The 22,065-nt window shown below is 42.2% G+C and overlaps 1 protein-coding gene across 6 annotated transcripts in view; it reads left to right on the top strand.

The window, feature by feature from the left end:
* MFSD6 (major facilitator superfamily domain containing 6) overlaps positions 1-22,065 on the top strand; it is a 70,535-nt gene that overhangs the window by 20,861 nt on the left and 27,609 nt on the right. For all 6 annotated transcript variants that reach the window (XM_053273258.1, XM_053273286.1, XM_053273293.1 and 3 more), the window contains one exon: positions 14,954-16,560. In XM_053273258.1, the coding sequence (XP_053129233.1) occupies positions 15,011-16,560 (1,550 nt within the window). In that variant the 5' untranslated portion in view covers positions 14,954-15,010. The remainder of the gene's footprint in view (positions 1-14,953; positions 16,561-22,065) is intronic.

Raw genomic sequence — 22,065 nt, forward strand, 5'->3', positions numbered from 1 at the left:
GTGGCCTAAGGTGGGATATAAACATATTTCAGTCAATGCATAAATAACTTATGCAAATCATTACCACAAAATGTGGTGATATCACTAGAATAAATAAAAGATTTATGGAGGATAGCCCTGGAAGTCTATTAGCCATAGTCAAGGCATGATCTGAAGGCCCATTATGTAAATATTCTAAATCATAATGATAATGGTTAGCATCCAGATTAGTATTTCCGCAAACAAAAAATGGTTTGGCTTGCACAGGGTGGGCAGGGGTGATATTTTCTGATCCTCCTTCCCTCTGCAGCCCCCTCAGTGCCTTGAAAATATGTCCCTGAGGATTGGTGGACCTGCAGGAGCAGATTTTTGAGCCTGCATGGGCAACAGAGTGAAGTGGTAATAGGTGAAAATTGCCCCTTGTTTAAGTGGAACTGCTTCTGTACACAAAAGTGCTAGTCTGGATGCTACCCAGTAATTAATATAATAATGTAGCAATCTTCCTGAAGTTAAGCAGGTCAGGTCTGATTAGTGCCTGGATGGTAGGAAGAGCCTTTGGAACTCCATGTGTGTCACTAAGTGCCATAATGAAAGAAAGGCAAGTTATACTGTATTTACCTGAATCTAAGACTAGGTTTCCCCCAAGTTTTTTGATATTAGAAATTGGGAGGTCATCTTAAATTCAGAGTCCTGTTGCTTTTGAGTAAATGCACGTATAACCTGAATTTTATCTTCTACTTTAAGGAGGTCATCCTAAATTCAGTGTCCTCTTCGATTTGGGTAAATATGGTACATGCAATTAGTAAAAGTTTCCATTTCAGGAGCAATACTGAAGCAATGTGGAGGACAGGCAAGGGAAAGCAATTTCTTTCATCCCTTGCTTGTTGTCCTCTCCCAGAGGCATCTAGTTGTTAGCTTCCACCCAGTCCAGCATTCTGCTATCAACAAGACAATTCTTGCATTTGGTATGGCTACCTCTTGTGTGTCTTAGACGTTGAACCATTTATCCTGTCTCTCCTGCCTGTGCTCAGGGCCTCAAGTCTGCTCTTTGGATGCTTTTACTCTGAAACATTTCTCTTTACAATCCCTTCATAACAGGAGGGTTTCATTGGCTTTTCTGTGTTGTTCTTTGGAGGCTGATGGAACTTTTTCCTTAATCTTCCTTCACAGTTGACATCCTTGGCATTTGCCTAATCTATCCATCAGGACTTGCCAGAGGCAACACCATGGGCTTTGTTGTGATAGGTCTAGGCATGTATTGATTTGGGGGAGGAAACTTGTCTTGTCTTTCATTTGCTCAGGGCACTTCCTTGAAATGAAAATGGAGAGTTAAGGAAATAGCCCAGCCCCACTTGAAAGTCCCCAGAAGTCTAGTATACAGCCATTTACTAGCTGCCGAGGTTTGTTTTGAACTGTTCTGTAGTATGTTATCCTACTTGGCAACTGTGTTTTTCTAACATATTTTTAATTAAAAGAACCAGCCCCTGTTTACTTTTAATTCATCAGGGCAGCCCCAGCCTATGGCGGAGGTATTTTGTTGTTCTTTAACTATATTGTTTTCCCTTTCACCACCACCCCTCTCCTTCTCCACATGACCTTTAGGCTTAGCTGTTGTGTAATAAGTACAACTGTTGTGAGAATAAATTCTACTACACATCCATAGGTAACAGAAAATGAATCTGTTGTGGTCAGTTGAGATGCCAGTATCAAGCCAGGCAACTTAATATAGCAGGTGGAGAACATAGCTTTTAGCAGCATATAAAGAGGGGCCCTTGGGAGAGCTGGTCTTGTGGTAGCAAGCATGACTTGTCCCCATAGCTAAGCAGGGTCTGCCCTGGTTGCATATGAATGGGAGACTTGATGTGTGAGCACTGCAAGATATTCCCCTCAGGGGATGGAGCCGCTCTGGGAAGAGCAGAAGGTTCCAAGTTCCCTCCCTGGCTTCTCCAAGATAGGGCTGAGAGAGAGTCCTGCCTGCAAGCTTGGAGAAGCCGCTGCCAGTCTGTGAAGACAATACTGAGCTAGATAGACCAATGGTCTGACTCAGTATATGGCAGTTTCCTATGTTCCTATGTTCTGTGGTATTGGAAGAAGGGTACACAAATCTTTGTATTTTCCCTTCAACACTTTACAGATGCGTAGAATCAAAGTCTGAGGTAAGGAAGGTTAGGCCTTGAGATGCAGAAATGACTGCTGCTAAAGGTGTGGCTGTATCCATAGCATATCAGTTAGTCCCCTGCTAACCGAGCAAAGAGGCACCTTTTAAAAGGTGGTGATTCTCTTTATTGAGCAGGGGAGAGCAACTGGCTCCATCCATCCCCAGCACGGCATCCCTCCAGTGGCGGTTGCTGGTGGCTGTCTGTCTTGTGTTTCTTTTTTAGACTGTGATCCCTTTGGGGACAGGGAGCCATCTTATTAATCAATTAATTCTCTATATAAACCGCTTTGGGAACTTTTGTTGAAAAGTGGTATATAAATATTTGTATCTCTAGAACAGAGAGATCCCAGCATAAGCAGTCTATAATCCTTTGAGATCTCATGCCATTTGGCTTTTATTCCCTTTCAGAATGGAATGTGCAGATTTGACCTCTCTCATTGGTTGCGTGATTTTATATGACACATTCCATTGCACTTCTCTTCTGTCATCAAAGCTGGCAACTGATACATTTTCCTTTCTAATCCAGGCCCTTTTTATTTGCATGCTTGATTGTATTTATGTCCTGCTTTTCTTTCTGTATGAAATTTAAGGTGGTTTACATTTGGATTCCCAGGCACTCTCCCATCACTCTTAAATCACATTGTGAGCTGCCAGAGAACAATTGTTATGGGGTGGCAATATAAATAGAGTTGTTGTTTTTTTAAAAAAATATTTTATTTATCACTTTCCCACAAAATTTCTTAGAGCAGTTTACATAGCAAAAGCAAAAGGTATGAGGAAATGGTTCCCTCTCCCAATTCATAATCTAAAAAGACACACAAGGGAGACATCAACAAGAGCCACTGGAGAGATGCTGTGCTTGGCTGAATAGGGATAGTTGCTTTCCCCTGCTAAATATGAGAACCACCACTTTAAAAAGTGCCTCTTTGCCCGGTTAAAGGTAAAGTGTGCCGTTGGGTCAGTGTCGACTCCTGGCGACCACAGAACCCTGTGATTGTCTTTGGATACAGGAGGGGTTTACCATTGCCGCCATCTGCACAGTATGAGATGATGCCTTTCAGCATCTTCCTATATTGCTGCTGCCCGATATAGGTGTTTCCCATAGTCTGGGAAACACACCAGTGGGGATTCAAACTGGCAGCCTCTGGCTTGCTAGTGAAGTCATTTCCCCGCTGAATCATTAGGTGCCCGGTTAGCAGGGGTTAATTGTGTCCTCAGATCCAGGGGCATAGCTAGGGGAGAGGGGGCCTGTGTTCACCCCTTTGTGTGGTGGTCCCTCAGAGTGAGGGAGATGATGAAGAGAATAGGGAAAGGTAGAGCTGGGAGGGGGGGCCTCAGGAGCTGGGGGCTCGGGTTCTTTGAAACCATCCGCTCAATTATAGCTACACCCCTGCTCAGATCATGCCTTGGGATCAGTTTTAGCTCACTGTTTAAAAATGTGGTGAACCATGTGATTGCTTATCAGCGTCTCCAAATGAGTATATTTGTACTCCGAAGTGAAATCAAAGATTGTCTAGGATGGTCATGCATTATCAGATTCATAAGACTGTCAGCAATAATGTGACGATGCACCCACCAGTTCCCACTGAGCAGAGGCAAATGGTGCAGGATGGTGTGCTATGAAGTAATAATAGAGGAGGGCTACATAGATGTCACAGCTGCTCAGTAGGGCATTGGCAAATCACTAATTTCAGACTGTGTTGGTTTGAAGGTCTAAGCTAAGGTAGGCTTTCATAGAGCTTTTAAAATGTGGATTGGCGGCCTGAAATATTATGCTAATTAATAGGAGGGCTTTTATAATGCAAATGATGTGTATAGCAATTCAGATGGAAATTAATGTTCTCAAGGCTAAAAGCAATGGCCTATAAACCTGTCTTTTAAATATTTTATTTGCAAGATATAAAGCCCCAGTGAGGGTTGGGGCTTTAAACGTCATCATTTTGCACTGATGCAATCCCATTGACTTCCGTGAAAAGCTACCAGAATAAGCAGCTGGAATATAATTCTGTTTGTTGAGTAAAGTTGCACTCTGAAGCATGCTTATTAGGAAGCCATTGAACTCAGAGGGACTCTTATCTGAGTAAACCAGTTAATTGTGCTGCAAGTCCCTGGAGGCAGCCACTGAGATTGGTTGAATAATATGACACATTCTGCTGTTGGAAACATGAGTGATGCTGGTGTCATTTGCTCCACGAGAAGAATATTTGTAAAAACTGCATCATGCCTTCCCCCCAGATTCTTATTTAATACGCAGAAAGCAGTACTAGGTTGATAATAATACACAATGGTTGGCATCCAGACTAACGGGATGTCCCCTGCAAACTGGGCAAAGAGGCATCTTTTGAAATAGTGATTCCCTTTCTATTAAACAGGAGGAGAGCAATGGGCCCTATCCAACTCCAACCCAAGAGCCAATGCCTTGTTGTTGTTCTTTTTCTGTGCAAACCACTTTGAGAACTTTTGGTTGGGAAGTGGTATATAAACAGTAATAACAAGTAGTAATAATAATTTACTAGGAGCATAGGAACCTACCTTCTACCGAGTCAGACCATTGGTCCATCTAGCTCAGTATTGTTTACACAGGCTGGCAGTGGCTTCAGCAAGGTTGCAGGCAGGAGTCTCTCTCGGCCCTATCTTGGAGATGCCAGGGAGGGAACTAGGAACTTGATGCTCTTCCCAGAGCGGCCCCATCCCCTCAGAGGAAAATCTTACAGTGCTCACACATGTAGTCTCCCATTCAAATGCAAACCAGGACAGACCCTGCTTAGCATAGGGGACAATTCATGCTGAATAGTACTAATAGTACTGAATAGTAGTCTAAAAGACTGTAATTTCAGTGAGACTCCTCAGAAGTAATTGAGTCCAGATGTCAGCCAGTGATTTTAATTGTTTATGCAATACTTTTTTTCTTCTTTCTGTTACGAGAGCCTGCAAGTGAGCTTTCAGCCAGGAGTGCTTGTGTATAGAAGCACTGTGTTAACTGGTCTCTCCATGTGGGTGCTGCACGTTCAGCCACTTCAGCTTCCATAATGGTGATAGTTCCAAGAAGTTCATGGGGCAGAATCGCATGTTGGTGAAGGTAGACTCAGGCTCCAAGCTCTATTCAAGTATTTCATTGTTAGTACACGTGTTTTTGTGTGCCTGTACATGCGTTCATTATAAAAGTAAAGCTAAGTATAGGCCCCCCTCAAATGCGGGGTACAGATAGGAAATGTACTACTGTACAGTATGGGCGTTGAACATGATAACTAGTGCGGAGTAGTTGTGTAGTAATGTTTGCGATTGTACACTTAACAGTACATGTGTACAGATCTAGCGTATATACTGTACGTATATTGTATGGGCATTGAACATAAGGTGTGAATTGGGCTGTAGTGTAGAGTGATTGTGTCCTGATGTTTGCCACTGAGAGATGTGAAAGAATTTGTACCAGCAAATGTTCTCGTACTGCTTTGTGCTCACCATTCCATTCAGGACTGTAAGCTGTGAGTAAAATACGAGTGATACAAGGAGCTTCTTTTGTCTGCAGTATAAACTGATGGGACTATGGCCTAGTCTGCATATGTAGCCGAAGAAGGTGATAGAATAGACCATTTCAGTCTACAGGTGGTAGAGCGCATTAATGGATGCTATGAAACTTCCTGCAAAAGGAAACCAGCACAGCAGGCAAAATGCCAGTCGAGACTTTCTACCTGATGTACTGATTTTCTGTTCACAGGGAGTGACCTACATAGGGCAGTTGCCATCAAGTACAGAGCAAGAAACCAAATAGCTAAAAGGGGGGTAGGAATACTAGTAAACAGGTTGGAATGTGTTTTCACTCTCTTGCTTAGCATTGCTGCTATCATGAGTGGATTTGGATTTCCTTTGAAAGTTTCAGTATAGGTATAGCGTCTCTCTCTCTCTCTCTCTCCCCCCCCCCCCCCGGCGGTTGGGGGCGGGGGAGAGTAGAAATCTTGTATTTAAGGCATCTACATGGTTTCTCTCCCTCCACCCCTTGGAGCGTTTTTTAAAAAGTCAGGAAAATACAGATAGGCATTTGACTGCTTTCTCTCTAAAGGAATTGATTAATGCCTTCTCTTGAAGGTGTTTTAATCAACATTACTTACTACTCACAGTGATATACAATCATCATTTTTGCAGTCCTTTTCTTAAGCTCCTCACTAAAGTATTTTCATGGTGTTTATAAAGGACTTTGCTTTTTGTATTTGATACACTGAAGCTTCATTTTTAAAATTATCTTTCTGGCTCTTATCTACTACTCTCAAGACCCAACTTAGTAAAATATATTATTTGAAGCCTCCTGGTAGAATTCGTAGTGGTGGCATCAACCTTTTAAGCTGCAAATTACCTCCAGTCTATTTGCCTGGATGGCAACCCCTTTTCTTCAAGCTATAAAATCACAGTTGTGATCAGTGGAGTAGTTTGATTGGAGATTGGTGGGAAGTCTCTATTGCCTTCAGGAATCATTTCTGCTGGAGTGAATCTAAACATATCTTTTTTGTCTTCAACAGAGCAGACTTTTATTTATGTTTCAGGATGAATGGGTGCAAATGGAAAATCAAGTTATGAATTATTCTGTTTCCCATGGGCTTTATACAAATGAACTTGAATCTGTCCTATGACATCAGGGGTCATTGAGAGACTATCGTTTTAAGTAGTGGAGGATGAAAATGAATGTTCTTTATTTCATCCACTGTCTATAGCAAAAGTGATTGCAAACCTAAGAGTTCTGCTGAATGTAAAAGAAGGCTCATTCATCACACACACACACACACACACACACACACACACACACACACACAGTAAATGGCTTCAGTTAACCCAATGAGCTGTAGCATAAAACTTGATTATTCTAGCACCTAATCTTGCCTGCTGTTTCAGAATCTGTTGCTTTCCTTATGGGGAAAAACTCCAGTTTATTTATTTTATTTATTTATCATATTCAGTTCATATCAGTTCTATAGGCAAGTTCACACAGCCTAAACGAAGATCAATTGAGATTTCATCCACACAGGATGGAGGTATTGTTGGTCAATAGGAGAGCCAATTGGGATGGAGTGATTCAGCTGGCGCTTGATGCCGCTCCCCATGGAAGAGGAGGTGTGTAGTCTGGGGGTACTGCTGAATCTGGTTTTGTTTTTGGGTGCTCAGGTGTGGCGACGATAGCCAGGGATGCCTTTGCCCAGCATCAGCTGGTGCATCAGCTGCGCCCTTTTCTTGACAAGGCAGATCTGGTCACGTTGCATCATGGTTTGATTATTGCAACACATTCTCTGTGGGACTGGCCTTGAAGAATACTCAGAAACTGCAGCTGATGCAGAATGCAGCAGCTAGGTTTCTGTCTGAAGCCACTTGCCGGGAACATATGATACCATTTCGAAAGAGTTGCACTGGCTGCTGATTTGTTTCCAGATCCAGTTCAAGGTGCTGGGTATCACTTATCACGGTTTGGGTCCTGCATAGCTAGAGGACCACCTGCTCCCAGATGTGTCTACCTGACTGACAAGGTCAATGGAGAAGATTCTGCTCCGTGTGCTGATCTTGAGAGAGGCTCAGTTGTCTTGGATATGGTCAGGGCCTTCTAGGTTACTGCCTCCAGACTCTGGATTGCTCTCCTGGTGAAAGTTTACTCCTCGTCTTCTTTTGCTGCATTTTGCAAGTAAAGACCTTGCTGCTTATCAAGGCACCTTTAAGGGGTGCTGGATTCTCTTTTTTTGCTTCTTGTTTTGCTGCTTCTTTTGCTGTATTTTGCATTGTTGTTTTATTTTTTTGTTGGTTTTGTGAGCTGCCTTGGGTAAAACTTATGAAGGGTGGTATAAATATGTAACAATAAATAAATGCAGGTGTAGAACCTTCTGTGACCCTTTATGTGAACATAGGAACATAGGAAACTGCCATATACTGGGTCAGACCATTGGTCTATCTAGCTCAGTATTGTCTTCACAGACTGGCAGCGGCTTCTCCAAGGTTGCAGGCAGGAATCTCTCAGCCCTATCTTGGAGAAGCCAGGGAGGGAACTTGAAACCTTCTGCTCTTCCCAGAACAGCTTCATCCCCTGAGGGGAATATCTTGCAGTGCTCACACATCAAGTCTCCCATGCATATGCAACCAGGGCAGACCCTGCTTAGCTATGGGGACAAGTCATGCTTGCTACCACAAGACCAGCTCTCCTCTGGAATGAAGCTCAGCTGGAGAGCATCTGCTTTGCTTGCTGGAAAGTCCTGGTTTAGTCCCTGGCATCTCCAGGTAGGGCTGGAGAAAACCCTATTTGAAACCCTGGAGAGCTGCTGTCAGAGTAGACAGCACTGAACTAGATGGACCAATGGTCTGACTGTATAAGGCAGCTTCATATGTTCATATAGAAATCCGCCCTTTGAATGGTAAGTAATGTGTCTCTTTGTACACTTATGCCTTTCAGTACTAATTTCCGCCCTGGGTTGAAAATCTGCTAAAACCTCAAATTAGTTGAGTGAAATTAAGTATACCATTGGAATGGACACCTTCTTCTTCTTGACACTTGTCATGAAGGTGGAGTGGTGGTGGTGGTTCAGAATTTTTGATTCTCTGCTTAGCAGATAATTTAGAATTCTGCATGTCTGCTTTGGCTCATGCATTCACCTGAGTGGCAGTGCGACAGCATGGTTCAGGAGCAGTGAGAGCTTTTCCCACCTTGCAAAGAGCCACTAGTGTGAACAGGGTCTTCCATGTGACCAGTTGATGGCACAGAGGCCAAGTTCAGATAATTTCCTCCTGCTTTTTTGTGTGATGAAGGAATTGTGTGGATTAGACCTCTGCAGAATTTATTAAGAAAAAGATGTGCCTGAGTACAGCTGTTGAAAGTGGGTGTGGTAGTTATCCCCCCCCCCCCCGCCGCTGCCAGCATGTCAGCCGCCCCCCGCCCCTTGTGCTGCTCATAGTTATGGTAGTCATCTGAAGAGGCGATTGCCATAAGAGTGATGGGAGGTGCTTCCATGAGTGGCAGCCTGGGACCACACTAGGCTGCTGATCATAGAAGTGCCCACCATCATGCTTACAGTGGTTGCCTCTTCAGACACTTTTGATGGCTGTACTCACACGTACAGCTTTTTCTTAATAATACCTGTATAGGGCTTAGGCCTCTGTGCAATCAGCTGTTCATGTGGATGGTTCAAACTAGAGGGAAGGATTTATGTGGGATCCCCCACAACATTATTGCAGCACTGCTCTAGCTGAATGTATAAACCTGTACTCTGACAATGAACATATTTAGACAAGAATCTATTTATTCATCCGTTCACTTCAGATAAGCTGTTGTCTTAGTTTCATGTCCTTAGGTCACCCAGCAGTTATTGATGTTGTTTGAACAGCAAGGGATCTTTCACACATATATAATGCTTCTAATATGAAACAGAGGGTCTATTCAAGCCTTGTAATGCTTTTTAGCTAAGTAGTTTTTAACAATAGAGCAATGCTCACCATTATTTTGAGTCTAGCTTAATATTATTTCTTTATGCTATCTCTTTACAAAATCTTCTGAGAAATCATAATCTCCTTCAGAGAGTTGCAGAGTTGTTCTCACCACATGTAGAAAAGCCCACTGTAGGAGAGTACCCAGGTGGGATTATATATAAAACTAAAAACAATGTAATTTTCTGGAATAATGAATAACTAAGAAAAATAACTGCTTGGTAGTGGTTTTCTGCCTAAAAGAGATTTAGGGAAAATGATATTCAATTTTGTGAAGCGCTGAGGACAGATAATGGCTAGAGTACCAAGGCCCTAATCCACAGGTTCTCAGACTGGGGTCCTCAGATGTAGTTGGACTTCAATTCCCATAATCCCTAGCCACAGAACCCTTAATCTAATCTACAAAGAACCTTATACATTGAGATATGTGTTGTATCACTATGTAATTAAGTATAGTACCACTTTTACACTTGATAGTGTGTAATTATGAGCCTAAACAGATGATCAAACTGTTCTAAGGTGAGCTTGGTTATCTCCATTGGTCATCCTACAACAGGATGGTTAAGAGTTAAGAAAAGTCTTAAGGAGAATTGTACCATGTATCAAGTGCAAATGTACATAGTAAAATGGTCATCTGAATTCACCTGGTGACATTAATAGTCAATTATAATGCTGATCGTAGAGACAATTATGTTCATAAAACATATCATTTTACTTGAGGCTTTAATAACTGAATCAGGAAATTCTGGTTTGAGTGTTTCCTAAAAACCTGGTTTGTTGAACCAGGAATGAGATGTCTGAACTGAGCCATTGGCAGAGGGACATTTAGCATGCAGATGTACTACTGAGAAGGCACCCTAAATATGTGCTCTTTCCCCACTGCATTTATTTATTTTATTTATTTATTATATTTGCACACCACCCCAAACTTTGGTCTCTTGAGCAGTTTACAGAAACATAAAACAAATTAAAACAGAAATTAATATCTTAAAACAGTTTAAAACCACAAGTTCAGTTAGAAAGCTTGGGTGAAAAAATGTGCCCTTAGAGACTTTTTAAAATTTTAACAGTGTGTGCATTCCAGAGTCTTGGTGCAGCAACAGAGAAGCCCTGTCCCTCTGTAGCCACCAGATGAGCTGGTGACAACTGCAGACGAGCATCTCTGGATGATCTCCATGGGCGATGAGGCTTATAGTGAAAAAGACATTCTCTTCAATACTCTGGGCCTAAGCTGTTTATGGCTTGATAGGTTATAAGCAGCACCTTATAATTTGCCTGGAAACGTATTGGTAGCCAGTGTAGTTCTTTAACTATAAGAGTAATATGGTCTCTTCGAGATGACCTGGAGACCAACCTGGCTTCCACATTCTGTACCAACTGCAGTTTCCAGACTACATACAAAGGCAGCCCCGCATAGAGCACATTGCAGTAGTCAAGTCTGGAGGTTACCAGCATATGTACTACTGTTCTGAGGACGTTTATCTCACAAAATGGATGCAGCTGGCATGTCGGCAAAAGCTGACAGAAAGCACCTCTAGCCACCACCTCAACCTGAAACACCAGGGGCAGGTTTGAATCCAGAAGCACTCCCAGACTGCATACCCTGTTCTTTCTGGGGAAGTGTGAACCCATCCATAACGGGAGATCAAAATTGTCTCCCGAGTTCTGACCCCACACAATAAGTACCTGCGTCTTATCTGGATTCAGTCTTAATTTATCACTCATCCAGCCCATCACTGCCTCCAGGCAGGCATTTAGAGAAGTTATGCCTTCTCCTCATGAAGTTGACATGGAGAAATAGATTTGGGTGTCATCAACATCCTTATAACACCCTGCATAAAATCTCCTGATGATCTCTCCCAGTGGTTTCATGTAGCTGTTAAAGAGCATTGGAGATAGTATGGAGCCCTGCGGACACCATATGAAAGTTCACATTTTGAAGAACAACCGTCTCCAGGTGACACTATCTGGAATTTGCCTGAGAGGTAGGAGTGGAATTGCTGCAAACCAAAGCCTTCCACTCCCAACCCCCTCAGATGATCCAGAAGAATATTCTGGTTGTTAGTATCGAAGGCTGCCAAGAGATCCAAAGGACCAACAGAGACAGTTCCTCTGTCAGTTACCCATTGGAGAGCATCCATTAGGTTGACCAAGGCAGTTTCCACACCTGAAAACCCGCCTGAAAACCAGTTTTGAAATGGGTCTAGATAATCAATTTTCTCCAAGAGTGTCTAGGAGAAACTAGAAGCCACCACCCTTTCAATTACCTTGCCCAGCCCAACCACAGGAGGTTGGAGACAGGCCTATAGTTGCTTAATTCTGAGGGATCCAATGCAGGCTTCTTCAGAATACCTTTGCATTAGACTCTGCAGTAGTCAGTCTAAGTCAGCCTGAATACAAGAGATTTTATCCACAAAACTCATTTAAAACATCACAATGGGTAATTGATGGTTCCAGATTCTTATTCAAGGGAGGAGGGGCATATACGAGTCCTCTCACGACCCTAAACAACTCAGCTGGATGTTAGCTTGTGGATGCAATAAGGGCAGAAAATGATCACTTTTTTTGCTGCACATATTGCCTGAGCATAGGTCTTCATGAGACGTGTGCTCTATGTTGTTTAATGTGTTGAATTTGAGTCGAGTCTTCCTCCACTTGTGCTCCAGTCTACCTTGCCTCTTCATCCCCCGTAGTTCTTCTGTATACCAAGCAGCCAATTTTGAACCGGGTTGGAGAGGACGCTTCAGCACAGTATTTGTGACTTGTGTCCCCCACACCTTCTTCTTGAAGTGGGGATCAGCAAAAAGAGATTTATAAGACTGGTTTACATACATGGTGGTTTTTGAAAGCCCAAGACAGGAATGCATAGGTGTGTTCTGTTCTTGACTCTGAAATCATTGCTTTCCTCAAAATTATTATTATTATTTATATTTTATATCCTGCTCTTCCTCCAAGGAGCCCAGAGCGGTGTACTACATGCTCAAGTTTCTCCTCACAACAACCCTGTGAAGTAGGTTAGGCTGAAAGAGAAGTGACTGGCCCAGAGTCACCCAGCTAGCATCATGGCTGAATGGGGATTTGAACTCGGGTCTCCCCGATCCTAGTCCAGCATTCTAACCACTACACCACACTGGCTCCCATAATTGTATGCTAAAAGCCAAACATGTTATAACGATATAGGTTGAACATTATATGTAACTGTTTCGTGTTATCTGTGAACTTTCAACTAGGCATCTCCTGCAAGAATTGCTTGTAAGACTAAATCTGTGCTGACCGTGACTGACTGCAGTTCAGCAAAGTTTAATTTATGTCATTATGTGCAAAATACTTGTTATCTTGTAAAGATCTTTGCTCTTGGGCTTATTAAAGTCCAAGCACTGCTTTGTTTAATATCATGTGCATAACACTGCAACACAGAGTCTCGCTTCAAGCTAATTTAGCTCATATTAAACTTGTTCTGCTTTGAATTAGTGAGCTCCACTCTTGGGCTGCTTCAGTGACAATAATATTTTAGGAAACTGTGAGAGTGACCAGGTGGAAAATTTCAGCTCAATGTGGGAAGGACATCTGCTCTAAAATCCTGCTCATGGCAGGAGCTGACTGGTCTGAGTTCAGCTTCTCGGCCAGGAGGATGCTGCATTTACCTGACTGTGCCTTTTCTGATATAAGCATTTCATTTCAGCAATAGTGGGTAATTAGATTAGCCTTTGAAGTTCCTGTCTTCTCTGAACTGCCCCTTCCACATTTAATTGTTTTCCCAGTCAGGGCTGCTCAACCTGGTCCTCCTGCAGATGTTGGCCTACAATTCCCATAATCCTTGGCTATTGGCCACTGTGGCTGAGGATTATGGGAGTTGTAGTCCAAAACCAGCTGGTGGGCCTAAGTTGAGCAGACCTGCAACACATGCTGTAAAAGAATTCTCTGCTATACTACAAGGTTGCCATCTGTGTCCTACTGCCTTGTGCCAGTCTGCAGTCATTGTCTGCCCTCGCCCCACCCACACCTGTATGTCTGCAACTAGTAATCTCTGCTGATAAGATCAAGTATGGTGATCAGAGTTATTTCCTTATATCAGTGTTCTTCATTGCACGGCCCAGGAGCCAGTGGCACTTCCCATCAACCCTAAGTGCGACTCCCTGACTAATGACTTATTAGGTCTGTGTGACGCAGTGGCCAAGGCTGAATACTCCACACAACTCCCCCTGGTACCACACGGGAGTGACCGTCCCCACAGCACAGTGCTGCTCTATGCCCAGTGCTAGTGAGGCATCTTTGACAGTAACAGAATCTTCTTGGAAGGGAGTGTAGTCTTTCTCAGTAATTTCTCTGCAGAGCTCAATGGGGAAAACACCTGGAAAGCATATATTTCCCAGCACTTTGTGCACACCTTCCAAAATGGTGCTGGGGCTCAGTAAGTCTTTGTTTCTCTTAAAGGGTAAAGCACAGCGTTGTGCAGAGTTCAGCGTGGTATGAAATGGCTCTCACATTGAAGGTTTGTTTTTTGTTTTTGCTGAAGTGGCCGCATTTGAGGATTCCTGCTCTGCATTTTCACCACTGCAACAGGTAGTGCCATAGATATTCACCATCACTGAAATGTCAGGCCCCAAACTAATAATGTTCATCCCAAAGGAATTGGTTTGGTCACTTATTGTATGGGATTGATTTGATTCCTTGGCCTAGATAGAAGCCAGCATCCAAAGGGCCATGTGAGGTATTCAGCACATGCACTCAGGCTTTTTACAGGACCTTCCATCTTACTACAACTCCTTATACCTCATAACAGCCACTCCTGGAAATCAGAGGATCCTCTGGAGTGGAATTAAATGTGGCACAAAAGGATAACTTATTGCCTCACTATGTGCACATAAAGTACATCTGCATGTGTCCAACTATAATCTCTCAAAAAGAGAATCCTCCATAGTTGTTACTCATTTCTAATAGAGACTTTTCAGGTAGCTATAATCATTACTGATTGCTGTTATTTTCCTTAATGCAATTATTACAGTAAGGAATGGATCCTAGGAAAGCTGATTTTGTTAATTGTACATGTAAAGTTAAAAAGTATTAATCCTTTAAAATAATTTTATAATTAAAAGTATTATTTGTTTACAAATCTTTCCAGGGAAAGATAAGTTAATGCAGCAGGAGACATTATTGGACATAAAAGTAACTTTTTCTCATTGCTAGCATTGCTGTCTAAGAAAACAATTGGGACAGTAAACTTATGTTCACTGCTCAATGTCCTGCTGAAGATATTAAGCTGTGCCTCTAAGTTCAATATAACATTTTTTCTCTTTTTCTCATGCAGTTGAAATGTCTTTATGCTTCCTCTGTTTTAACTATGATGACTCTTGTGTGTTTCTACAGGCTGCTTGAATTAAAAGTCGGGAGAGTCAGGCACATCTCTCATGCTCCCGGTGAACCATGGCAGCCGATGATAAGGTTGCCATTTTAACTGACGATGAAGAGGAGCAGAAAAGAAAATATGTGCTTGCTGATCCTTTCAATGGCATTTCCAAGGAGCAAGACCTTCAGACCCAAAGTGATACTCCTTCAACAGACACCACCACTACCATTCCGGACGAGGAGCTAGACTGGCTCGAAAGACACTGTGTCAAAGTGAACAACGATCTCCTCATCTCAAAAGTCTTTTATTTTTTCTTTTATGCTGCTTATGGTTCCCTCTACCCACTGTTGCCTGTGTATTACAAACAGCTGGGCATGACTCCTAGCCAGAGTGGCCTTCTGGTGGGCATTAGGTACTTCATTGAGTTCTGCAGTGCTCCATTCTGGGGAGTGGTGGCAGATCGCTTTAAGAAAGGAAAAGTTGTCCTCCTCTTTTCGCTTTTATGTTGGGTGTTGTTCAATTTGGGAATTGGGTTTGTTAAACCAGCCACCTTAAGATGTGTACCAAAGTTTCCAGTGCCAGTGCATCCTACCAATGCCAGCCACCTTTTAATGACAGCCCCACCAAATGTCTCCACTCCTTCTGCACTAACTACGGTTAGGACTTTGTCACCAAAGAGCCGAGGGAAAAGAGCCTGGAGCGGTGATGGCCTGTCCACGTTGAGCTCTGCTTTGCCTGTGAATCCTGAAACCACATTCCCCCTGACTACTCAGAATCCAAATGGGAATCTTCTTTTAAAGGAAGACGTTATTGGCAGTGCTCCAGCAGTCATTCTGGTTACCACAGGACCATCAGGGAATATAACCCAGGCTACAACATCACCTGCTGTCACCACAAAGACCGTGTTTCCCAAACAGTTTGCTCTCGTCTATGATCACCAGGAGGTAGAAGCTATCTTCCTGCTCATCCTTTTGGTTGTCATTATAGGAGAATTTTTCAGTGCCTCTTCGGTTACTATTGTGGACACTGTGACCCTCCAGTATCTTGGCAAGCACCGGGACCGTTATGGGCTGCAGCGTATGTGGGGCTCTCTGGGCTGGGGTTTGGCCATGTTATCAGTGGGAATTGGTATTGACTCTACCCGTATAGATGTGCTTGTTGAAGGGAAAGGCTGTAAAGCTCCAGAGTACAAGAACTACAGGATTGTGTTCATAGTTTTTGGTGTGCTAATGACTGTTTCCTTGATTGTGGCAACCCAATTCCGGTTCCATTATAACCACTATAAGCAAGATGAGAATGAAAGCAAAGATGTGGATGTCTCCCAAGTGGATAGAAACTCCTCTGCAGACTCCTCCAATGAGACTCCCAGTGACACAAGCCAATCACAGTCCTTTACTTTTTGGGACTTGATAAAGATGCTCTGCAGCATCCAGTATGGCTCTGTTCTGTTTGTAGCTTGGTTTATGGGCTTTGGATATGGTTTTGTGTTCACTTTTCTCTACTGGCACCTGGAAGATCTGAATGGCACCACCACGCTTTTTGGAGTCTGTTCTGTCTTGAGTCATATATCTGAACTGACAGCATATTTCTTTAGCCACAAATTGATTGAGCTGATTGGTCACATCAGGTAAGCATACAATATATTCTTTGAATAGCCATAGCCAGTGTTGTACTAAGAACAGATATAATGTACATGCTCTGGAGCGGAACATAGAACCAACGCAATACAAAGAATTCTTGTGAATATACATGAATTGTGCTTTTTTAAAAAAACCCACAAACCCCTGTGTGTGTATTTTTTTTTTTTAAAACACCCTTTTCTTTCTCCTCCCCCACCCCATTCAGATTTATTACAGTCTACCATTAGAATAGCAGATTAAGATAACACTCTATGAAAACATTAGTTTGAAGCCAAAGACATGGCTTGCAACTGTCCTTGAGACTGAGTGGCTCAACAGGAATGATGAAACCTTAGATTTTACTATCGGATTAATTCTGCTTTAAATCCTTGGATGATAACCATCACTAGGGTCAAATGGGGTTGCCAGTTCCCAGCCTTGAAAGATGATGGCTTAATAGCTGTCAAAGGAAGGATATTTGGCAGACATGCCTTTTGCATGATGCAGTGCTGTAAAACTGGGCCACACCTGCCCAGTGTCTCCCTGTCATGGAACTATATACAAGTGTACCTTTCAAAGAAGAGTACTTGGCAATGTGGTTGAATTTATCATTTTTTTTACAGTACAGCCTGAAAATAATGAAGACCAATCTAAACAATACCACTGTTTGGAAAGTCATCAGTCCTGTGAAGCTGCTTAATATTTTCTGATGTGATGGGAATTCAAAATAGGGTGTGGTCTGCCTCTATTCAGATGTGACCATTTCCCCCTCCTCCCCTGCACCCAGAAAGATATTTATGGCCTTGTATTTAATGCATGCTTTATATGTTTTGGCAAAGTAGTCAGCAAAATACTGTACAGGCTGATGCACAAAATAAACAATTCTTCATGATCTATTCACATACATGAGGTTATGTGCCTAAGTAGAGCTTCAGTTGAAAATTGCTGAGTTTTTCTGAAAAAGTACACTGACACACTCCATAATTGTATAATATTTTCAAAATGTCCTTCCAGATAAGAAGTTGTGTACATCCTGAATTTGTGCCGTAATGGCTTTTATAACAATAGAAGCCAACAACTAACACCCCTGAAGGAGAGGACTATATTTTTACTTCTTTCATGAAGATGACTATGCTTTTTTCAGTGGTGGAAGGATTTTTGCTAAAGTTCTTTCGTTTTAACTAGTGTTATTGACACGTGGGGTAAGACTCTTATGTCCTATGAAGGGATCTTGGCAGCTGGGCTGACCTGTGCACTCATGTGAACAATGCAAACGGGGATGACAAGCTTCTAATGCAAAATATTCAACATTTGTTAAAAAGCAATCAAAATATGCCATTGAGTTAGGGAACTAGCAAGCTCAATAACTGACTTTGGGAGATTGATAGACTAAACTCTCTTGCAAGATAAGTAGCACATAAAAACAATGCATTCAAAATATAGCATTTGAAATCAATGGGGAAACTGTAGAGTTTTGAGAGGTGTGACTCCTGGCGTTTCTACTTAATGTTAGAGCTTAGCTGCTAGCATTGTAAAGCAACTTGGGGGTGGTCTCTGAGACAGGTGGAGGGGTTAATTGACAAGAAAAACAGCGAACTGGTGAAACAAGCTGGTTAGAAAAGGAGATAGGCAAACAAGATAATGCCACTGCGGGTAGAGTAGACCAGGTGACTTAAATCCACAGTGGTTGAACACCAGTTCAAGGGGAAAGGGGGAGGTTGAGGTTAGAGAGAAGACAAACATGAGAGGGCAATTCTCCTGGGTTGGTCAGTCTAATTTAGGTTGCTAGCGAGGAGGGCAGCAGGGAGATTTGAGTGACTTGGACAACCTTTTAGTGTGGCTGGAGAATCCTATTCATGAATATGGATCTCCACTGTGCTCGCCTGCCAACTAAGGCTGCTATATCCAAAGGTGGTTAAGACACCTGATTGTAGCCTCAGTTGTGTGCTGTCTTTGCTTCTGACTACCTAAATACCCATGATCAGGGAAGTTCTGATGAAGGGGTTCTTAGGGGACTTCGACTTTACTGTTAAAAGAACAGAAAAGAAACAGAGAAAAGGTGAAAAGGGATCCTAAAGTGGCCACAGAACATGCACTCTTTCTGGGCTTTGCAGTGGGGTGGATGGTCAAAGTGATGAGAATCGGTGCAGTCTCGATTTCCAGGACCAACTCTGTGAATGGTGTGTCGGCAAATCTGTGACCTGTATGGATCCACAGGTTGTATCAGATTCTGTACAAAGTCCTAGATCTGAGAGCGGGGTTCTTATAATCCAAAACTGAATGGATAACAAAATAATTTGCTGTCTTCCCCTTACTCCTATTCAGAGGGGCTGAGGAAGGAGAGATTAATTTTCTAATCTATTGTTGCTGAGGGCCAGTGATGAGGGCTTGAGTCTGTTGTTTTGAGAGATTCATCTTGAATTGCCTAGGGGCAGCGATCACTATAGGTGTGATTTAATCATGAGGCTTTAGTCCTTGAGGCTAATTCAGTCAGTACTGCAGGGAATCGTGCTCACACCTGAAGGGAAATTGCTCTGCATAGAATTTTCTTTTCTAGTATTACATTTAATCAAGTAGGAATATTTTAGTGTATGCATTCGAAACTTAGTTGCTGTTATACAGTAGCTAATTTCTTTTGGGGGTCTTTTCCGATCACTTGATTTTGATTTCTCAAAGACCTGTTCAGCCCTATCATCAAGCAAAGGGAAGGAGCAGTGGGGCTAATCTTCCCCTACATTGCATTTCAAATTCCTTTTTGTTTGGTCTCTAGTAGTGCCAGAGTCCTGGTTTTGCCTGGGAGACCTACAAGCATGTAGTTTGGGTGGAAAAGGAAGTTATTCCTAACACTAGAAGTGTGGCGGAGGGAGGAATTCTACCCAATTGGAATCTGGTTTACAGTACACTCTAGTCCTGCAATACACTCTAGTTTATGTGGAGCAGAGCATAGCCTTTCTGTGTTTCCCCAAAACCTTTCTGAGCAGAACCTGGAGGTCCATTCATCCCTAGATTACTCATCATTCTTGCTAGCAGCATAATAATGAGCAGTGCACATGCTTCCTGCCTTCCTCTTATAGTGGATAACCTAGTAAGGTTTGGCTCCTCTTTCAGACAGGGTTAGAGCAATTTTCTGAAGGGGCTGAACCAACTTTTTATTTATTTGCAGTCTTAGCCTAGCAAACTTCAGGGGTCAGATTTTAGGCTACCATCAAAGGGCAACAAACTGTTAATATATTCTTACCATCATTGCAGAGGGTGGGGGTGCCATTTGGATTTTCTGCTTCTGGCGCAAAAATATCTGGGACCTTCTTTAATCCGGCAGTCTCTCTCTACTAAATGTTGTGGAATCCATCAGTAACAAGACAGTACATGATGCAGTCTGGGTGACTTTAGATGAGCTGCTGAGATAGTCATCAGTGGTTTTCCTGTGTGGATGATCTTGCTCAATCCCAGCCAAACAGTACACCACTTCCTAGCTCACCACATGTTTGAAAACAATTACATAAAGTGTTGAGCTGCGGTCTTGTTACTTTGTCTACACCAGCACAAATTTCTGTTTTGAGTTCTGTGCTCTTTGGTTTTTCCCTCAATGACACCCCAAAATATATTAATGAAGCAATAGCAGTAGGGTGGGTTGATTTAAATCTCCAAAAGAAGAACGTGATTTCCATCATGGATTTAAATCCAGTTTTCTCACTGATGCTTCTTTACGTATTTCTTAAATAAGAGTGCAAATCTGATCACTAAAACATGTTACTTTACAACTTAACAGAGCATTTACAATGTCTAGGAGGATATACTTTGTGCCATTTTTAAAAACTATTTTTACTAATTTAGGAATTAGTAGGTAATGCTTAGATTTTTTAAAAATGCAATTGTCACCTTTGCTCATTATCTGTATCAAACTTCCCTACATCTCCTAGTTGCACTGCTTACACCTCACATGTTTTCCTTTTTTACCCAGGGAAAGAATTTATTCAAAACATTACCACATAGCATCTCTCTTACACCTGGAAACCTCTTCTGGGACAAAGTGTGTGTGTGTGTGGGGGGGGGGGATATATGAAACTGTGTAGTGAATAATTTCTTGCCTCTTTCTTTCTGCTTTTTCTTTCTATTCCACCTCCTTTCCTATATTGTGTGGCTAATGCTCCACCTTGGCCCTGCCCCGCCACAAATGGCAATTGCACTGTCTACCCTGCACATGTGGCTGCTTAGATACAGAGACAGAAAGCCCAGACATTTCCAAAAGCAAAGGCTGGTAGTTACTGGACGATGCTGGGCAGACTAGAGCCATTTTCATGAGAATAGAATGAAATGAATGCCCGTATTTGATTGGTAATTAAACTTTGTGTGTGTGTGTGTGTGTGTGTGTGTGTGTGTGTGTGTGTGTGTGTGATGGAGAGAGAGAGCCATTCATTTGTTTAAAAGAGACTGTAAGTGTAGGTGTACCATGTTTGTGATGAAACTTAATCTTTACTGTGTCCTTTTTTAAAATGAGAAATTTAGTATTTTATTTACTTTTTTAAAAAAGTAAACATCATTTTAAAAAATCATTAATTTACTATCCACCTTGAGTAGCAATATGTTCACATAATACAAATTGTTCAAGATATTTTTTTTAACTAATGCAGGCTTGGAATAATTCCAGGAAAACCCTAAATGTTGGCACAATGGTCAGTGAAGTCCAATGTAAATACAGGTGAAACTCGGAAAATTAGAATATCGTGCAAAAGTCCATTAATTTCAGTAATGCAAATTAAAAGGTGAAACTGATATATGAGACAGACGCATTACATGCAAAGCGAGATAAGTCAAGCCTTAATTTGTTATAATTGTGATGATTATGGCGTACAGCTCATGAAAACCCCAAATCCACAATCTCAGAAAATTAGAATATTACATGGAACCAAGAAGACAAGGATTGAAGAATAGAACAATATCGGACCTCTGAAAAGTATAAGCATGCATATGTATTCAGTACTTGGTTTGGGCCCCTTTTGCAGCAATTACTGCCTCAATGCGGCGTGGCATGGATGCTATCAGCCTGTGGCACTGATGAGGTATTATGGAAGACCAGGAGGCTTCATTAGCGGCCTTCAGCAATTCTGCATTGTTTGGTCTCATGTCTCTCATCCTTCTCTTGGCAATGCCCCATAGATTCTCTATGGGGTCAGGTCAGGCGAGTTTGCTGGCCAATCAAGCACAGTACACTGTATACTTTTCAGAGGTCCGATATTGTTCTATTCTTCAATCCTTGTCTTCTTGGTTCCATGTAATATTCTAATTTTCTGAGATTGTGGATTTGGGGTTTTCATGAGCTGTACGCCATGATCATCACAATTTTAACAAATTAAGGCTTGACTTATCTCGCTTTGCATGTAATGCATCTGTCTCATATATCAGTTTCACCTTTTAATTTGAATTACTGAAATTAATGGACTTTTGCACGATATTCTAATTTTCCGAGTTTCACCTGTAAGTACAAAGTGGTGCACATTTGGCAAAAAAGTTAC

This window comes from Hemicordylus capensis, chromosome 1 (genome assembly GCF_027244095.1).
Source record: "Hemicordylus capensis ecotype Gifberg chromosome 1, rHemCap1.1.pri, whole genome shotgun sequence".
Lineage (NCBI taxonomy): Eukaryota > Metazoa > Chordata > Lepidosauria > Squamata > Cordylidae > Hemicordylus > Hemicordylus capensis.